Genomic DNA, 19,187 nt, shown 5'->3' with positions numbered 1-19,187 from the left:
AGTTTGTGATATAAGGATTTGACAGAAACTTCCCGGAGGTGTTAAGATGCCACGACACCCTGTCGGGCTCATTGGACAAGGCAACAGGGTACTTCTAATATCTTCCGCAAGAGAATGGAAGATATTAGAAGTAACCCCTTCCAATATCTTCCATTCTCTTGCTCATGTTGCATGAATCGACAAATCCCTCTGCTACCCATAGGTGAACCAACTCCTCGGTGTCATACTTGTGACCTTTTGGAAATAAGCTGCAATAAAAAAAAGCACCTCTATAGACGTGGATCTAACTTCTCATAACTCCACAACAGAGCTCTCCTGGGCTCACTTAAGTTGTCGATCTGTATAGTTAGAGAATCTTTCCATGCACTGATATTTGTTTTCCCCTTCAGCTGGGAACCCACAACTTTTGCAGCCAAAGGAGATTTTCCTAGCCTTTTAACGATTTCCTCTGCAATCTCTTCTTGTTTTCCACGCAACTGTGGATTTCTGATTTCTGGTTCAAAGAAGGCATGGTATTTGAATAGTACTAGGAACTAACTATCTTCCATGTTTTCCAAACGAAATACTATTTCACTGCAATGAAGAGGAGCCGGAAATGTAGCTTTCTGTTCTCCGGGCACAGATTGGACAACATGCTCGACATAGCATGCCAAGGCTTCAAAGCAGTGTTGGTGGAGGAATCCTTCTTGCCCTTTGCTTTGCGCTTGAGAAAGTTGTACTCTTTGTCATCCAACAGGTCCTCAGCCTTGTACAAGGCGTCTTTGAGCTCCTGGATCCATTTGTCCAGCATGGCCCTCTGGTTGCGCTTGTTAGCAGCTTGAATCATCAACTCGAACTGCGGCATGATGGTGGTCTCCAGTTGATGGAGCTCACGCGTCAAGTCAACACCAAGGTATGTTGAAGCTTTAGTGATGAGCTCCTTCAAGATTGGAGATACCGCCAGTCGCAAGCTAGCAAGCGCCACTTCCTCCATGGGATTGCGGGTTTTTGTTGTTGCTGATGTTTCCCCTTTTTTGTTTTGTGCATTCAGAAACCTGGATCTGGTGTAAACACAGGAAATAGTGTGAAATTAGGAAGAATTAAACATGTAGAGTAGACTCCAATTGCAGACATGAGCCATTCTTGCGGTTTGATAAAAATATCAAAAAGATAATTCAAGAGGAAAAAGGAAACCATATGATGGATAAAAGACACTGATTTGAGGAAATGACATAGGGCGAACATGAACAAGTAAACGACGGATCATGGTATGTAAACAACAGCAAACTATAAAGATTATTTTCACCACTCATTCTTTTGGGAAATTCAATTATTTTAACCACCCATGTTTCTTCTTTTGTGTGAACCAACTAATCAAAGTATATATTCCGACATACTTCCTGTTTCTTCTTTTGTGTGGATATATAAATATGCAGACTACACCGGCATGCTTATGAAGACAAACCAGTCCATAAAAATCTGACGGGGAAGCTAACGAGTGAAGGCAGCAAAGGGAGGTGAAGAAGCTTACACCGATGAAACAGCGAAACGGGATGCAGGAGCTTGCCCCTCCTGCTCTGCTCGTCGCGCAGACAAGGAAGTTGGATGTAAGGTAACGACGGCAGAGGGAGAATGGAACTGGGATCAGTATTGCACTGCAACCGAAATGAGAGGCAGTGCTCTGCATACAGCAGGTCAATGAGTTAAAAGAAGGGATAGGGTAGTACGTGGCCTTTCCTTCTCCTTTGGTTCTTTTTCTCCCCTATCACCATCCATCAGTGGCCTTTCATGCATGGTTTTCCGAGCAGCACCATTTCAGAATTCAGGCCTGAAAGCTATATGACCGGAGTAGCATACAGTGACCCGTTGGTGTCGTCATCCCTGCAGGGAATCCATGACAACACTGAACTGAAAATGGCCCCTCAATTTGGGTTCGAATATCTGATGGTCAAAAACACACCATGTGGCGCCGAGGGAGGGAGGGAACCGGGCGGTTGCGGCAGGCGGCGCCGAGGGAGGGATGCCTGCCGCCAGCGGCGGAGACAGGCCCCAGGCAGCCTGGGCCGTTGCCTGGGGCGTGAAGACCAATTCCTTCGTTCAGTTTTAAAACAGTGCAGCTACAGTTCTCCACTGTAGCTACAGTGGACGAAGGTGGCCTGGGGCGGCCTGGGGCTTGCCGTATTCCTGGCGCCGCCACTGCCTGCCGCCAAGGTGGATGACGCCGCAGCGCAGCGGAGGCGGTGGATCTTGAGGAGGAAGCAGCTGACATCGCCGCCGAGAAGGGGGTTGAACGAACGAAGTGAGACTTCTCTCGGTGAAGACCGGTTCATCAAAACCGGTTTTTTTCTTTAACCAGGTCTATATCTTCTTTTTTTCAGGGAGAAACCGGGTCTATATCTACACACTCGCGCATACCAAAGTGGCCATCGAAGGGACGGCACACTACCGATTCTTTGTGCCGGCCCGTTTAGATCACACGTATATGTTCTACAGGGAAATGGGTTTTAGGTAGGTATTTGTCCGGTTTTTACCGGTTCTGGAAACATTCCACACTTTTTCTTCTTCGGGTTTTTTTTCCTGTTTTGATATTGGTTTTCTTCATGATTATTTGCTAGGGTTTATTTCGTTTTTTCATTTTTTTAGTTTCTTTTCTTTTCAAAATAGGGTTCCTGTATTTTTTTTATAAAATGTTCTTGTTATTCAAGTTGCTCACATTTTCAAATCTTTATCCCAAAATTATAGATATGTTTGGAATTTTCAAAAAAAAACAATGTTCAAATAGTTTTAGAAACTGTTACCGTTTTTTAGTTCCCAAAAAAATCGGAAATCTCAAAGTTAAAAAATCAGGTTTTCAGCAAATTTTCTAAAAAATATTAAAAATAATCATGTAAAAAAATCAATATTACAAAAATTATCAAAGTTCGAAAAAATCAGGCCTCAAGTTGATGGAGCTCACGCGTCAATCAACATCAAGGTATGTTGAAGCTTTAGTGATGAACTCCTTCAAGATTGGTGATACCACCAGTCGCAAGCCCGTCCGCGCCACCTCCTCCATGGGATTCCGGCCTTTTTTATTATTGTTGTTTTCCTTCTTCTTTTTTTTGTCCATGCAAAAACCTGGATCTGGTGTAAACACAGAAAATAGTTTGAAATTAAGAAGAATTAAACATGTACAGTATACACGGAATACACAATCGGCTCTCGAGCTATTCGTTTCAGTTTGATAAAAGAATCGAAAAGATAATTCCAGAGTCAAAAGGGAAACCATTATGGATGGATGAGAGGCGCTGATTTTAGTAAATGACATGGGGCAAACATGAACAAGTAAAGGATGGATTATGGTAAACAACAGAAAACTATAAAGATTATTCCACCACTTTTTTCCTTGTATGGAAAGACCTGACTAAATAAAATACATGCAACGGAAGTGCTTCTAAGAAGGGGACCAGTTGGTGAACATAGTAATAGATGAAAATTCAAATTTGCTATTTTACACTAGATGTAAAATACTATCTCGCATCTAAGTTCAGAACCGTTGATCTTGTTTGTCTTTGATATTCGCTCAGCCTGATCATGTCGCTCACGCGCTCGCTCGCATCATGTTGTCGCGCGCGGAGGCCGTGTCCAGGTCCACGCGAGTGTGGGGCGAGCTATTGTTTTCTTTGTCACATTCTTGGGCTGGCGGGGCCCAGTGAGGTTAGAAGGGGAGGGTAAAGTTCCTCCATTCACTCGCATTCCCTCTTCCCCTCTCATTATTTTTATTTTTATTTTCTTTTTTTCATTTTATTTTTTATTTATTTTTTAAATTCATGAATATTTTCCATTGATGACATTTAACTGTTCACCATCAAATAGTGAGCATTCATTTTTCTTGTCCCAATTGCAAGTCAACCCTTAACTCGTAAATAGGGCCCGTCCTTCTTTTGTCCCGATTCTAATTCCATCCTTGACTCGCAACTCAGCCCCGACATTTTTCTCAGTCACAAGTCCACCCTCGACTAGGCAATCAGGGGCCAACCTTTTTTGTCCCAGTTGCAAGTCCGCCCCCGACTCGCAACTTCAATCTAACAAATTATAAACTTTTGTAAATTTCATGCATAGTTTTTTCAAATTCCTGCTCATTATTTTAAAATTCATGAACAACTTTTAGAATTTTGTCAATATTTTTCATATTCATCAAGAGTCTTTAATTTATGAACATTAAATTATATATTTTTAGTTCAACGTACATTTTATGTTTTACCAATAGTTTTTTTTAAAAAATTGAACATTTTTTATTTCATGAATATTTTGTCAATTTATGAATATTTTCTAATCTATAAACATTATTTTTTGCTACGACATGAGTCAGGTCTAGCTCGCTCAAAATCCCTGGCGTACAAGTAAAGGGCCGACTCAAATGAGTTAATTAACTATGGTGTGATTCGGGTCCGGGTCCCGATGTATGGTTACTTCAGTCTAAAAAAGAGTTGGCAACAACCTTTGTGTTACTTTTTTTTTTCTTTTACATACTTCGTGTATCCACGGGCAATTTAATCGATTTGCAGGGATTTTGTAAGTCTGGGCTAGTTCCTATCTGGCTGAAGTGAGTAAGCCTAGACAAATAAACCGGCCCAAGACAAACAAACAAACAAGACGGACCACAAATGTCTGGAGTTTTAACAATTCTGTGTGTTTTAAAAAAAAGGCATTTTCAAACTTATTCTCAGGTTTTCAATAAATGTTCAAAAAAGGTTTTCAGACCTGACACTGCATTGAGTTATTAAGTACTAACGTTTATTAGTTTACTATCAACAACTGTTTTTTTTTTTTGCGTCTTTTTCATAGAAACCGAGCTAGATAAAAAAAATAGGATACAAAATAATGGAAAAATTGTTAACAAGAGGGCCGCAAACAAGAGTGACATCATCTCAGTTGTGACATAATATCTCACATCTAGATGAGATATAGAGGGATCCATTTCCCGGTTTCCTCTTTTGTGTGTAGCGATTAACCGAAGTAACGGCAGAGGGATAGGATAATACATGGCCTTTCCTTCTCCTTTGTTTTTTTATCTCCCATCACCATCCATCAGTGGTCTTTCATGGTTTTCCGAGTCACTTTCCGGGTCAAAGCAAATAACAGTGCGTAAATGTTGTAACCTGCAGATACTTTGCTTATGTTGTTTCATACTCTCAAGACAAACAGAGAGATATCTAACACTACATGGTATTTCCATCACCTTATCATCTTCCAATCTGAAGCAGTCTTGTTTCGAGAGTGACCGTGCCAAATCATAAAGGAAATCATGCATAACATGGGTATATCCCTCTCGTTGAAGGAATGAAACAATAAGAAAGCAACGCTAAGGGCATCTCCAGCCGTTCGGCCCCCCAGGGCGACTAAATTCGGCATCCTGGGGGCGTGCCGGCGCTAGCTCGGCCCCTGGGGGCGAGCTAGCTCCCAGTCACGCACCCACGCGCCGGCCCCAGGACGCGGTAAATTCAAACTTGGTCGTTCCCGCTCTCAAGACGCCGCAAGTCCGGCGATCGGGTATAGTCTGGCGTTACAAAAAACAGAGCGCCGCCGCCTCGGCGGGGTCATTCACTCGGCGGGGCTTGTCCCAGGTGTTGGTGGAGTCGGCGTGCGCGAGCTCGGCGGTGTCGGAGCTGCTTCGGTGTTGGGCTGCGTCGGCGCGGCTTCGACACTGCTGGGCGGCGACGTAGAGGCTTCACTCGGGCTTGGCGTCCGTGCGGCCGTGGGCGTCGTCGGCGTCGTGGGCGTTGCCGTCGGCAGCTCGTTCAGGATGAGGCCGTGCTGCACCAGGTACCACGCCTTGAGCTTCTCGTCGTCCATGTCGAGATGGGGTGGCGAACCCGGGAGACGAGGCGGCCGCGGCCGATCCTGTCGCGATGATGTCGTCCATGTCGGCTCCCGTGTCGTCGGCGTCGCCGAGGTGCGAGAAGGGCAGCGGCCCACGGTAGAGATGGGGTGTCGGTGTGGTCGCGTAGGCGGGGGGCGGCGAGTAGTTGTATGGTGGGTACTGCACGCCGGCGAAGGCGGGCGAGGGCGTGCGCGTAGCGGGGTGACCATGGGGGAAGGTCACGTTTGGGTTGAACCCGCCGTGCGCGTCGCCGTCGGCGTAGCCGGGCGACGATGAACCCCATGGAGACTCGGCGCCTTGCTGTCCCCAGGGCGCGTACTGGTGGGTGTGGCTGACGACGGGAGGATTCATCCCCGCCTCGACAGACGAGGAAGACGCCGCCGCGCGCGCCGCGTTGTCGCGGGCCTTCTTGGCTATCGCCCTGTTCCGCCTGTCGGCGGTGACTGCTTCTCGCCGCTGAACTTCCACCCTCCACTCGGTGTTCGACAGGCCCGGTGGCTTCGATGGCGGCGCCCTCGGCTTCCTCTGTTTCGGTTGGGTCACGGCGCCTGTCGCGGTCGCCACCGCGCGCGGCATGAAGTACTTCTTCGGCGGCATGGCGGCGGAATGCGAGCGGTGGTTGGCGGGAGAAAGGGGGGAGAATGGCGGGAGCAAGGCGAGCGAGCGGGAGTGAAGTGAGAAAAGCGGCAACAAAACGGCGGGAAAAGTCCCTCGGGTCGCCTCCAGTGTGGGCCCACGCGCCTTTTTCACTTGCGCCGGCTCCCCAAGCGCCCCCCAGGGCGCCGGGTTCGGCCTGGGTCCGCCGGCACCAGTTTTGACCCGAGCCGGCGAAAAACGGGCTTCTGGGAGCGCGACTGGGGCCTTTTTTCGGCGCCGGCGCGGCGAAATCGCCTGGGGAGGGCCTGTTGGGGGCGCGGCTGGAGATGCCCTAACAATTCAAGGACATATTCTCCCATACATATTTTCTTTACTCTAGGTGTTTACGTTTAGTATATTGCTAATTATCCGCTATTTTTACTTATACATAAAATAACATGATTCTAGAAACCTCTATCGGTTTTACAACTTGTTGCCCTGACACTCAACCATATATAAACACATACATATACCTACAAATCTTCTAAGTAGCATAGATTAACATATAATGGCATGTGATGTGGTGTTTCTCTTTGTTCTAGAATAAAAAGTTAAACAATAAAACAATTATCTTGGAAAAAGTTAACCTTACATCACTTTCGTATAATTGTATGCTTTAGAGCCTCAAATGATATTTCCCAGATCGATTTAAAATTAAGATATTGTATCTTTATATTTTGTTGAACTATTTTTTTGTTAATTTTTGTAATATAATGACGTTGCACTAAATAAGATAGCATGTCGAGAGTGAGTTATAAATAAGTAAACAATATTTGTTGCATATTGGGGAGCTAAGTCAATAAAAATAGTCTAGATCAATCAGGCATTAACGAGGCATAACCTGTACACACTGCTTCTTGCGGTCGTGGCCGTGGGAAGAGAATTTGTCAACAGCGAAAAATGTTCGTATAGGAACATGGTTATACCTTGCAAATTCGTAATGTAAAGCCTTTCAAAAATGTTACCCCCCCCCCTTCACGCGCAACCTCTATGGGCCGTGCCGTGACGCCGGACTTGGACGGAGAGGCCAAGGCCCCTTCCAAAAATGTTCATGTATTTTTTTAATGTCCTTATTATTCAGATTGCTCACATTTTCAAAACATTATCCCAAAAATTAAGGAAATGTTCATGTTTTACAAACTGTTCCCATTTTTTAGTTCCAAAAAATATAGGAATATTATATGCTTATTCTTTGCATATTTCAGGAAATGTAATTTCTGTGCAAAGTTGTGTGCAAGTTTTGAAAGGTTTTTCTTTTTCATTTTCTTTCTTTTTAAAGGGTTTCATTCTTTCTTAAAAAACTTTATTATTTGATTTTGTTTTAGATTTATTTTTATTTCTTCTGAAAGGGTAATACCAATGCCACAAATACATTTTTCCATACGAAACTTCATTTATTTGATTTTTTTAAGTTTTTATTTCATTTTTTGAATTTTTCTTTAGTTTTCATTATCTTTTCTTCTGTAAGGGTAGTATTCATGCCACTAATCCATTACTTTTTAGAAAACATTTTTTATTACGGAAATCTCACTATTATATAATTATTTCTGCATAATGATAATAATACATTTTTGTATGTGTGTGTGTGTGTGTGTGTGTGTGTGTGTGTGTGTGTGTCTATATATTGTATGCATGTATAAAAATAAATATACATGTGTGAGATTGCACTAGTACAAAAAAAAGTCATGCAAGCGCACACATCTAGAACACCAAATTATACTCGTCTTAAGTCAAACTTGTTTAAGTGTGACCAAGTCTAAAAAAATATATTAACGTCTAGAACACACAATTATTCTCCTGAGGTTCTTTATGGAATATATTTTTATACTATGTGTATTTGGTTTTATAGATCTTAGCATATTGTTCAATATAATTGGTCGAATTTAAACTAGTTTGACTTCAGATAACTCAAGAACTTCAATCATTTTGAAACAGGGAGAGTATTATTTATCACAAGAGGCTAATGCATTCGAGTGCTCAAAGTGCTCATGTGAGTGAATATTAAAAATGGACCCTGATAACTGCCACACGTGTGGTATATTGGAGATCCGCCCACACGCGTTGTGTGGCATAAGCAGGAGGCAACCCACACGGGTCATGTGTGGGCAAATATTAGAATTGCCCACACGTGTGGGCACAGCTACTTCATGTCACACGCCCAACAAATGCTACTCATCCTCATCCCGCGCTTGTGGCATGAAGCAAATATGCTCACATGTCCTGGCGCAGCTACATTAACCCACGGGATGATGCTTTAATTACCCTGGGATGGCAACTTTAGTTATCCTGGATGGCAAATGTAGTCGTAAAACCATGGCAACTCTCTCTGATTTGGTTAACTATAGTTTGCCATGTCTAATTTACGGCCGCGTCTAATCAAACATGTGTGATTAACTACTTGCCACATGTGGTTAAACAATAGTTGCAATGTGGGTTTACCTAGTTGCCACGTACCATCCAACCATAGTTGCCATGTATGGTTAATCCTAATTGTCATGTGTGTTTACCTAGTTGCCACGTACGCGCAACTGCAGTTGCCATCTACCAACGAATCATAGTTGTGGTGTGTGTTTACCTAGTTGCCACATACGCGCAACTGCAATTGCCATCTATCACTGTACGAGCGTCCTGTGGATGAAGAACAGTTCACCCACACGCGCATGGACTGGGTGGTGACTATGCGGGCGGGAACTGGTTCGCCCACACGGCACAGCTGGCGACCGCGCCTTGCGTGTCGTGTGAGCAAGCGCTCTAACGCCCACACAACATGCTATGCCTACGTGGCACTGAAATTCCAATAGATTCCTTTAGGATTTATGCAAAACAACATCAACGTGGATCAAAGCGTGTGGGCGAAGTGCAAACATGTCACAGGTGTGGGTGTAATCATTTGGGTTAAAAAAGTTGCTTATCTCCACTGCTTTTTTTTGCAAATTTTATCTCTACTATTAATACAGTCACGAGTTGGCACAAATACACTAATATTGCCCATTCATCGGAATCTGAAAATCAGAAGCTCACAACTGAGCCCCCCCCCCCCCCCCCCCCAAAGACTTTCATGTCGCCTCCGCAATGAATGAAATGTACAGCTCGGTCACGGAGGATAAAATAACTTGGCAACAATTGGCCATGCATGTACACAATTACATTAAAACATGCTCAATTTGCACCGCCATTACTCCCTCCGTCCCAAAATAAGTGTCTCAAACTTAATATAATTTTGTACTAGAGCTAGTACAAAGCTAAGATACTTATTTTGGGACGGAGGGGGTACTACTTTGAATTCGATTTTCATGGTGTATACCGAGAAAAACATTTGTAAACCGACCACAAATTTCCTCGGAGCATGATAGCATGTGCTGACAGCTGTTCTGCGCGTGCAGGTAGCTAGCGCGCAAATGAGGACTGTCAGACGACAAAATTGATGTCAACAGCTCACGCAAAATTGTAATTCAACAAAATCTCAAAAAATGTTGCAGCCAGTTAGCATAACAAGGCAAACTACCGCCTTCGTCTACTGTTACAGGAAAAAGTGATCACCAGACAATAACAAAAGTACGGAACGGCTGCTGCAACTTGCTTCGACCAAAAAATCCTGGCCCTGTGCCTCCTTAATGATGTGGCTTTTTTTTTTTTTGAACCAATAGAGTAGAGAGTACAGCCAGGTCTTGGGCCAGGTTCGGGTCAGTGGCGAATGTGGATTAGGGCTTGGGCCCACGGGCTACTTACCTCGCAATTGAGCTGAGAGGTTGAGGAACCACACCCATCACCGCATAGCAAAATCCTTCACCAAGTTTTGACCTCCCGTGCTGTTGTATGGAAACAGAATGTAGAGCATCAGAGGGGATGAGATTTTCTATTCTATTAAGTTCGCATTGGACAAAACAAATTATCTGTGAATGGCATTTATAACATGATTAGGCATCATACACATTATTTCACACTAGCAATTCTGAAGTACTTGCTTGTAAAACCGACACAGAGAGACAAATTCAACAATATAGCGCAGACTATAAACAGCGACGTAATAAAGAGTTTAGTCACCCCGTGTAGCTGGCTAAAACCGAACCCATAAGGACAGATGGTAACAAAGCACAGTTAGACTGAGTAACTGTCTCTGTTTTTGCCGATATAACAGATGTAGCATCTGCTAGAATAAAACTACAGAAGGATGGTAGACAGAAACTTACGAGCACTCCAAGTGAATATTCAGACAGCGTGGATTCTCCTCGCTCGGGGTGATTGTTACAGAACCTTCTATGATTTGATCCTGCGTTACCCCTATAGGATCAGGGAAGTACAAAATTGTCTGCAAAAGACGACAAGAGCAAATTTAGCAAAATGAGCAAGAATAACCGAGTAAATGAACAACGAAGTGTTTCACCAAGGAAATGGCCATTTTAATCAGAACCTGGTGCCAATGGGTTGGCTCGTCTTCTGGGGCTGTGGACAGCACGACTGTGCTATCTGATGCCCTTCGCCTTTTCTTCTGAATAATATCAAGTGGACTCAAATCAGAGGACAAATTGCTACAAGACTCTGCAGGCCCATTGAACTCCACCTCAAACCAGAGACCAAAGCCGTGAATTGGAGCTTCACATCAGAGGTAACAAAAATTCAGATTTTTTGTCAAGGAGAAAATGCAAAAGTACTAGGTTGCTACCGAGATTCAAAACATTAGATGATATGCATTCTCAATAAATAAGATAAATAGATGAAAGATAATCTGTTTGGAAAATTAGGAAAGGGGGGGAACAACATAATGAAAAGAGCAGCCATAAATTAAATTGCACTCACGGTGCATAACATTAGGAGATGCACTGCCAGACAACAGCAGCTACTGTAGCAGGACTAACCAACAAACATCAATTCTGATTGCTGTCTAATGATGGCTGATGAGTTGTTAGCATAAGTGACAACAAAATATCATTACCAATTTGGATGACACTAACAGGAAATATGTTGCTAAAAAGTTGTATCGTAAGATGAACATCAGAGTATCAAACACGCCAAGGGCATAGTGCATCATTAGCACGCCAACAAACATTGTATCTTGCATTGGACCTAAATAACCTCCAATTTCAGTACAGCTTATGTAGCAAATGTAATATTTATTCCATCCTTGACACGCATGAGGAAATTTTAAATTGGTCGAACAATTCAATTGGAATCGGAAATACTCACCATAAGGAAACACGCTAGAGTACTAGAGCATCAGATATTCAGATCATTGTATCAACTAAGTTCCTCGATGCTCAAATTTGAAATGATATCATAATACAAGATAATGCAATTAAAAAGATTCAGCACATAGGAAGTGGACTGAGAAAGATTAAATCACATGAATTACCTAACATCATTGATGAAACTTTGTACGTTGTGGTGATAGACTTGAATTCCTCAACCGTAAAAGTGTAGCAATCAATGTGCTTCACCTGTCCCCAAGTAAACATGGCCCCAATAAAACGAAAGGGTTAGACATTACAATAAATCTCAACAGATAAATATAGTTATTTATCTGATAATGTTGCAAAAACTTACCACAAATGGCCAACTTATAACATTTTCTCCACCAATTATTTCAATGGAGGGCTCCTCGGATGCGAATTTTTTGGCAAGTGGCACAAGAGCAGACACTACAGCAGCGAAGTTCAGAATCATCATTGCATGCACAAGTCACCATGCAAAATCAGATAATGACAGCAATGCATACTAAAACTCTGGACGTAACACGACAACAACTTACTGTTTATGCCATAAACATCACACCAGAAATCAATGCTTCCTTCATATCTATCAGAATTTGTTATAGGCGCCATGAAAAGCTGGCAAAAGAAGGATCCATAAGTATTCAGGTTTGGCCGATAACAAGCCACAAAATGGTTGCTGTTTCATCCTCACAGAGGTAACAAGGTTCAGTTGTGCATGCAAGAATATTTCCTACCAGATGATGCCTCCTTTAAAACTTAAATAATCAGAGCAGCAGAGTTGTTGCTTTTGCCTACTTAAGATTAAAAATAAATATCACTAACTGGCTTCGCACAATAGCAAGCAATCCATTAACATATTTATTGCTTGTACTAGTGAAATACTTTTGTGCTATTGTGTGGGCACGTGTGTGACGAATTAAATTCTATATGATAATTATACCGTAGCATGAGAAGGCAGGATAAGACCCCCTGGCTTAAGCCATTTATCCCTTGCAAATAGAACGCTTGGCAGCATACTCTACAGGGGAAAAAACATGAGAAGTTTAGGAATTCACAAAGGCATAGCGTATCAAAAGGCAATGCAAACAATCAACATGGCTATCGAAAAGGAACCTCGTAGAGAAGCATATAACCCATCCATTCTGATATTATTACATCAACCTTCTCCTCAACATCAACATCCTGCACAGCCAACTCAACAATAATTAACAGAAAGTGCAAACAGGGAAAATAAGAATGAAATAAATAAAATTTAAATATAGTCACAACAAAAATAGCTGAATAGAGAAGTGACATGCAAAACCAATATTAGGAAACACAAACTTTATGTCCTGCTTATGCTGACACTATTTTAACTGTAAAAAACCCAAATCTCTGAAGGAACTACATGTCTGCACACCAGCAGAAAATGCAAATAAAACTTCTGTACAGAAACAGTATGTAGCTTTTTCAGACACAGAGATCAATAATCCCAACACAGAGTGAAAGAACTATTTACAACAAAGAGGAAATGTAAAGATAGAATGTCACCTCAACACGTCCATGAATGACCACGATCTTATCAGCTAAATTGTTCGCTTTTACAATTTCACTAGCCTGCATGAAAAGGAAGATATCTGTAAGAACGACTTCCTGCTATTGGGACATAATGGATATGGGTATAAAAACAGAAGTAAACTGTCTTCAAATACCCAGTGTGAAGATAATGTATAAAACTATTTTCCTTGAGCATACCCTACTTGTGTTCATATTAGCATAACTGGTTATCACTACATTTATGTTCATGCTAAATGGGGCAAAAATACATTTCGACACGTCACAGAAAAATGACGAACAAAAGGAGGAAAGGACACAGGTTGGTATCAGACTAACATGTTCACAAGTAACATGTTACCTGGGTAGCGATTTCACTAGCATCCACAGCATAAACCTGTAAAAGCATTTGAAGAGAGGCGGACAGGTAAGGCTCACCGTTAGAAGGTCGAACATATAGATTACCGGTGAAAACAGATCATTAACATTATTGGTGATTATACTGCGGGCAATTCCACTTAAACTGAAATCTGGCAAAAGATACTTCTTACCAGTCATACTATTACTAGATACTTGTCACTTCTGTAACGACAAAAAAAAGGCAGAACTGACAGATTTAGAGTTATTTTTCCTTTTCTGACAGCATGAACAGAGTAAGGCCTTGAAATTCCATATTATAACTCTTGCTGTGGCACATGAGGATCGAGGAGGGCCATTTCATTTAAGCTGCTGGGTACTCCCTCTATATAAAAATGTAAGGCGTTTTTTGACATTATGACTGTGTCAAAAAACATCTTATCTTTGGATACAGGGGGAGTGATTTGCAAGCAGAGGTCTGGAAGTGCAAAACTGCTTTTGGATCCCAGCACACTGAATCTAGTAGTAGTTACGTTGCACTAGACCAGGATTCCACTGGTCAAGACAGCACCATAAATTTAATTCTTATATCATCTAAATACTCAGAACTAACAAAGCAGGAGAGACACATCTATCATCCAGGACAAACACTACGCCTCTAAAACGACCGGCCACCGCAGGAGCAGAGTTATCTCGCAGCTTACCCGTTTCGCGCCGGCACGAGCACAGAACACCGAGAGTATCCCAGTCCCACACCCCACGTCCATCACAACCTGCACAACCCAACCAGCAGCCAAAATTCAGAACAGACTGTCCAGGCACCTAAATCAGCCCGAGTCAGGGGAGCGTTTCTACCTTCCCCTCGATGAACTTCTGGTGGAGCATGATTGCTTCGCGATACGCGTCGGTCCTGACCCTGTCCTGCCAAATCCAAATCCAGAGCGGCGCACGGGTCAGCTCCCCCAAGACAAAACGCGGCCCGGACTCGGCGACAGAGCGGATCCCCCGGCCGGCTCTGCTCGCGGTAGGGTTTAGGGGTTTGGGGGCGTCCGCGGGGAGGGCGGGCGAGCGGCCGAATCGGGCGGGCGGGGGCGGGGGTGAAGGGGGCTCACCTTGATCATGGACTCGTGGATGCCGATGTGGGAGTAGGACTGGAAGTAGACGCGGTCGTGCGCCTCCAGCGCGGCATCCCCCGCCGGGCCCGCCGCCGGGGGGTCCCCGGCGGCGGCGGCGGGCGGGGTGGCCGCGGGGAGGTGGGGGCGGCGGCGCGCGAGCGGGGAGTGGCCGTTGAGGTGCGACGGCAGCATGGCGAGAGGGGGAGGGGGAGGGGGAGGGGAGGGATTCGAATGGAGATTTCGACGGCGGCTTTGGCTCCTCTGCTTCGGCTTTTCAGTTTGGTTTTGATCTGCCCTGCCTTGGCTTTGGATGAATGGTGGTGTCCGGCAAATCTGCTTTAGTGTATCAGAATTTTGAGTTAAATTCCACAAAACCACGAGTTTTGATGCTAGGATTTTACATGACCACACATTTTGAAACTTCTTTTTCTCAAAGCCATTCATGGTATCTTTTAGCCTCGCACGTTAATCATTCGGTTTATAGCTCTTGACAAAAAATTCAATATATGCACGGCGGCATTCAAGCACGACTGCTAGAACCCCGAGTGGAGCTCGCGCTCTTTGCGAGGGCGGTCGACACGGCAACAGCGGATGTCCTCAACGGACTTGCGCGCCGCGAGATCCACTTGGTGATATCCGCTCGTCTCGTCGACGGTATCGTGGGTGTCATTGTTGCGGACGGGGCGTGCAAGCTCATCTCTTTGAGGGGGCAAGGTCGTCGGAGTCAGGGTCCACCCATCAGCGCAAGCTGGGGATGGGACGGCGCAGGAGGAGGAGGAGGACTCACCGAAGCTGGATTCCAAAGCTTTTCAGTTTGGCTTTGGTCTGCCCTGCCTTGGCTTTGAATGGTGCGAGACGGCCGAGTCCGGCAAATCTGCTTTCAGCCCGAATTGCATATTCGAAGAAGGCATGTTTAAAAATCTGTCATAGGCTAAATCGACATCTTAATGCATCAGAACTTTGATGAGTTTAAGTCCACAGAACCACGTGTGTTTTGATGCTAGGATTTTACATGTCGTCGAGGGGGGAATGGCCTAGGGCAAAGGCGCTCGGCCTCGAGAGCATGGCGGGTGTCATCGTCGCGGACGGGCGTGAAAGCTTTGCTTGTTCATCTCGTTGAGGGGGCAAGGTCGTCGGAGTCGGATTCCACCCATCAGCGCCAGCCGGGGATGGGACGGCGCACGAGGAGGAGGAGGAGGACTCACCGAAGCTGGATTCCAAAACTCAGCGCCACGGGAGGAAGACGTCAACCAACCGACACAGGAGGCATTGGCATGCATGGGTAACGCTAATGCAGCGTTGGCAGAGGGGAGCCCACGCGCACCAGCAACAATGTGTTCTCCTCGATGAGGAGGTCCAGCCAGTAGGAGGCGTCTTGGCGCGGTGGCATGGTAGGTTGCGAGGAGGGGAGGAGGCACCGTTGGGTCTGGGCAGTGGGAGCGGGGAGGTGGGTGGCACTGAACCTGGGTTGAGGAGGTGGGGAGGTAAGGAGAGGTGTGGGAGGGGAAGCTTCACTGCCGAGCTTTTATAGCAGGGAACGTGCAGGCGGTGAGAAAGGATGACACATGGTGGGAAACCGATGAGACGAGGTGGTTGGAGATGACGGGCGGATGTGACATGTGGCAGACGCGTAGGTTTTGTGTTATGCTCTCGTGCCCACGAAAATTATACGAGACCAAATGCCACAAAGCAAAAGAAAAATAAATGAGGGCTAGGACAGAAGGAATTTAATGTTTATTTTGGAGTGCCCTCCGAAAATCCTCCCCCCCCCCCACACACACACACACACACATATATATATATATATATATAGTTTTGGTGCATGATATAGCCTCTAAACACTTGTAGGAGTAGTTGCTATCAATTTTGTTGAGTTTTGTTCACTTTTATTTGGAGTCACTAAAATTTTTAGAAATTTTTAGAGAAAAGAGAGCGCCATGAGGAGGTGGTTAAGGGGCTCCTCTAGCCAGGATTCGGAGGAAACTCCGAAGGAAAAACCCAAGTACCATCTTCCGCGTTCGGCGGAGGTTCGGCCGTGTGAATGGCCGAGCGACACATTTTTAGGGAGCGGGAATACATGATGATTTTTATTATTTGGCGAACAAAGCCGACATCATCCCCTTCCTCCAAGATAAGTGCGACCATACCTCCTACTCACTAATACCATCGTGCAAAACTTCTGTTTTTATCATAGGAAGGAACCGCCCATGGTAGAATTTCACTTGTATGATGTGCCTAAGAAAATGACATTATATGATTTTTGCAATGTTTGCAAAATACCTTATGAGGGCAGTATCAGTGAGCCATGTCCCAGGGACATGGAGGATTTCACCTCTGACACTACTGTGGGAGAAGAGAGAGGAGTGTCAGAAGCGAAAGTAGCTAGTTTACATTTTCTCTTTTTATGTTACTATGCATAATTTGCTGGGAGATGTTTGATTGGTCATGGAGAGAGTGGAGGCCTCAGTGCGCCAGACCTTGCTATTTTGCGCCATGCTTTACCTGCAGATAAAACTTTTAGTTTGGGCACCATGGTTGCTCGACGGTTACACACAAACCGTTCGAAGGGTACATCATACAAGTGAAATTAGATATGCTATGGTGGTACCTATGCCTCCCACATCGCTGCATATTTTGAGATTCCTATTAGACATGATGAGACAGAGGAGATGCTGCCACCCACTAAATATTTAGACTATGCTAGTATGGTAGCGCATAATTTTATTCACAAAGATAAGCAAAAGCGGCTTCTCTACAACTTAGTTTTCAGTCAGCGTACGTGTGAGATTATTACTTTGCCTGCACCTACTTTGTTATACATTTATTTAGGCAGGTACACCATTATGCCCGATGACATATACACATATTGGGGTTTGATACAACTCCCAGTACCTGAGTGGATCTCATATGCATTATTGATGATCTAACAAAGAATCCATATTACCTCGTCTTCTCCTTTGAATAAATGCTTGCAGATTCCAGCTTAATGCATGACACGTGCACTCTTATTATTATTCACATTGTTCGGTCGTGCAAGTGAAAGACAATAATAACGAAAATTGATGAGGTGATTGAAATGAAAAAAAACTAGCATGAACTCGACCTATTTTATTTTTATAAATATGATTAGCTTATCGTTCTTGATCTAGCCTATTACGAATGAAATATGTTTGCAATGACAAATAGAGAGCATAATTACTCATGACATGCTTAATTAGCTAGGAGTGGATAATGATTTGTCTTGTGTGCCAGCATGCATTTTTAAAATGGTTATGATGTACTATGATAGGATGGTATCCTCCTCTGAATAATTCAAGTGGCTTGACTTGACACATGTTCACACATGTAGTTGAATCAAAACCAACATAGTCTCCATGATATTTATGTTCATGGTGTTTTATATCCTACTCATGCTTGCATTCAACGTTGATTAATCTCAAGGCATGTTTATGACCATTGTCGCTCTCTAGTTTGTCGCTTCTCAATCTATTTGCTAGCATTCACTTGTACAAAAGCGGGAATACTGCTTGTGCATCAACTTCCTTAAACCCAAAGTTGTTCCATATGAGTCCACCATACCTACCTATATACGATATTGACCTAAAAATTTACGGAGAATTTTTTTGGAATATATAAAAAATACTGGAGGAAAAAGATACCAGAGGGGGGCACCCAGGAGCCCCACAAGCTCTAGGGGCGCGCCTCCCAAGCTTGTGGGCACCCTGGACCTCCGGCACCCCTAACTCCGACTCCATTTATACCTATTCACCAAAAATAATAATTAAGGATTCATCGCGTTTTACGATACGGAGCCATCGTCACCTCCTGTTCTTCATCGGGAGGGCTGATCTGGAGTCCGTTCAGTGTGACGGAGGGTGGAATCCGTCGCCATCGTCATCATCAACCTTCCTCCATCACCAATTTCATGATGCTCGCTGCCGGGAGTAAGTAATTACTTCGTAGGCTTGTTGGACGGTGATGGGTTGGATGAGATTTATCATGTAATCAAGTTAATTTTGTGTAACGCCCCAGATGTAACTTTCCCCATTTGTACTCCAACTCTTGCCGTTTCCGGTGTCAAGTTATATTTATTTCTCGGGTTCGGGTCCTTGTCTCCGTGTGTTGTTTTCGTTTTCATGCATCTCATACCATGTCATCACGTGCCTTGCATTTGCATACGTGTTCATGTCATGCATTCGAGCATTTTCCCCGTTGTCCGTTTTGCATTCCGGCGCTTCGTTCTCCTCCGGTGGTCATTTCTAGCTTTCTTTCGTGTTTGGGAATTAAACATTTCCGGATTGGACCGAGACTTGCCAAGCGGCCTTGGTTTACTACCCGTAGACCACCTGTCAAGTTTCGTACCTTTTGGACTTCGTTTGATAGTCCAACGGTTAACCGAGGGACCGAAAAGGCCTCGTGTGTGTTGCAGCCCAACACCCCCCCAAATTTGGCCCAAAACCCACCAAACTCTGCTCCATCGTCTCGGTCGTTCGA

At 44.2% G+C, this 19,187-nt stretch overlaps 1 protein-coding gene and 1 long non-coding RNA gene across 2 annotated transcripts; both read right to left on the bottom strand.

The window, feature by feature from the left end:
* Window positions 1-461: 461 nt before the first annotated feature.
* LOC123042736 (uncharacterized) lies at window positions 462-1,717 on the bottom strand. Its single transcript, XR_006418894.1, has 2 exons — window positions 1,511-1,717; window positions 462-1,040 (listed from the first exon to the last, which is right to left on the bottom strand). It is a non-coding gene; the product is annotated as an uncharacterized lncRNA (long non-coding RNA).
* An 8,076-nt stretch (window positions 1,718-9,793) lies between these two features.
* LOC123047402 (probable protein arginine N-methyltransferase 6.1) lies at window positions 9,794-14,966 on the bottom strand. The gene is made up of 13 exons (XM_044470945.1): window positions 14,691-14,966; window positions 14,434-14,499; window positions 14,283-14,351; window positions 13,583-13,618; window positions 13,219-13,284; window positions 12,802-12,870; window positions 12,629-12,706; window positions 12,225-12,303; window positions 12,020-12,114; window positions 11,829-11,913; window positions 10,890-11,071; window positions 10,669-10,787; window positions 9,794-10,287 (listed from the first exon to the last, which is right to left on the bottom strand). The coding sequence occupies exons 1-13, from the start codon at window positions 14,883-14,885 to the stop codon at window positions 10,245-10,247; spliced, it is 1,182 nt and encodes a 393-aa protein (XP_044326880.1). The 5' UTR covers window positions 14,886-14,966; the 3' UTR covers window positions 9,794-10,244.
* Window positions 14,967-19,187: the final 4,221 nt, after the last annotated feature.

The sequence above is a fragment of the Triticum aestivum genome, chromosome 2B (assembly GCF_018294505.1).
Source record: "Triticum aestivum cultivar Chinese Spring chromosome 2B, IWGSC CS RefSeq v2.1, whole genome shotgun sequence".
Taxonomy (NCBI): Eukaryota; Viridiplantae; Streptophyta; class Magnoliopsida; order Poales; family Poaceae; genus Triticum; species Triticum aestivum.
Note: the sequence above shows the minus strand (reverse complement) of the source record. Positions and strands in the feature narration are given on the sequence as shown.

Excerpts from the sequence above, each read along its gene's own strand:
- LOC123047402 (XM_044470945.1), bottom strand. The coding sequence starts at position 14,885 with ATGCTGCCGTCGCACCTCAACGGCCACTCCCCGCTCGCGCGCCGCCGC. Across the intron at positions 13,619-14,282 it reads CTCGTGCCGGCGCGAAACGG|GTTTATGCTGTGGATGCTAG; the intron begins GTAAGCTGCGAG and ends ATGCTTTTACAG. Across the intron at positions 11,072-11,828 it reads AGTTTCATCAATGATGTTAG|CTCCAATTCACGGCTTTGGT; the intron begins GTAATTCATGTG and ends TCTGATGTGAAG.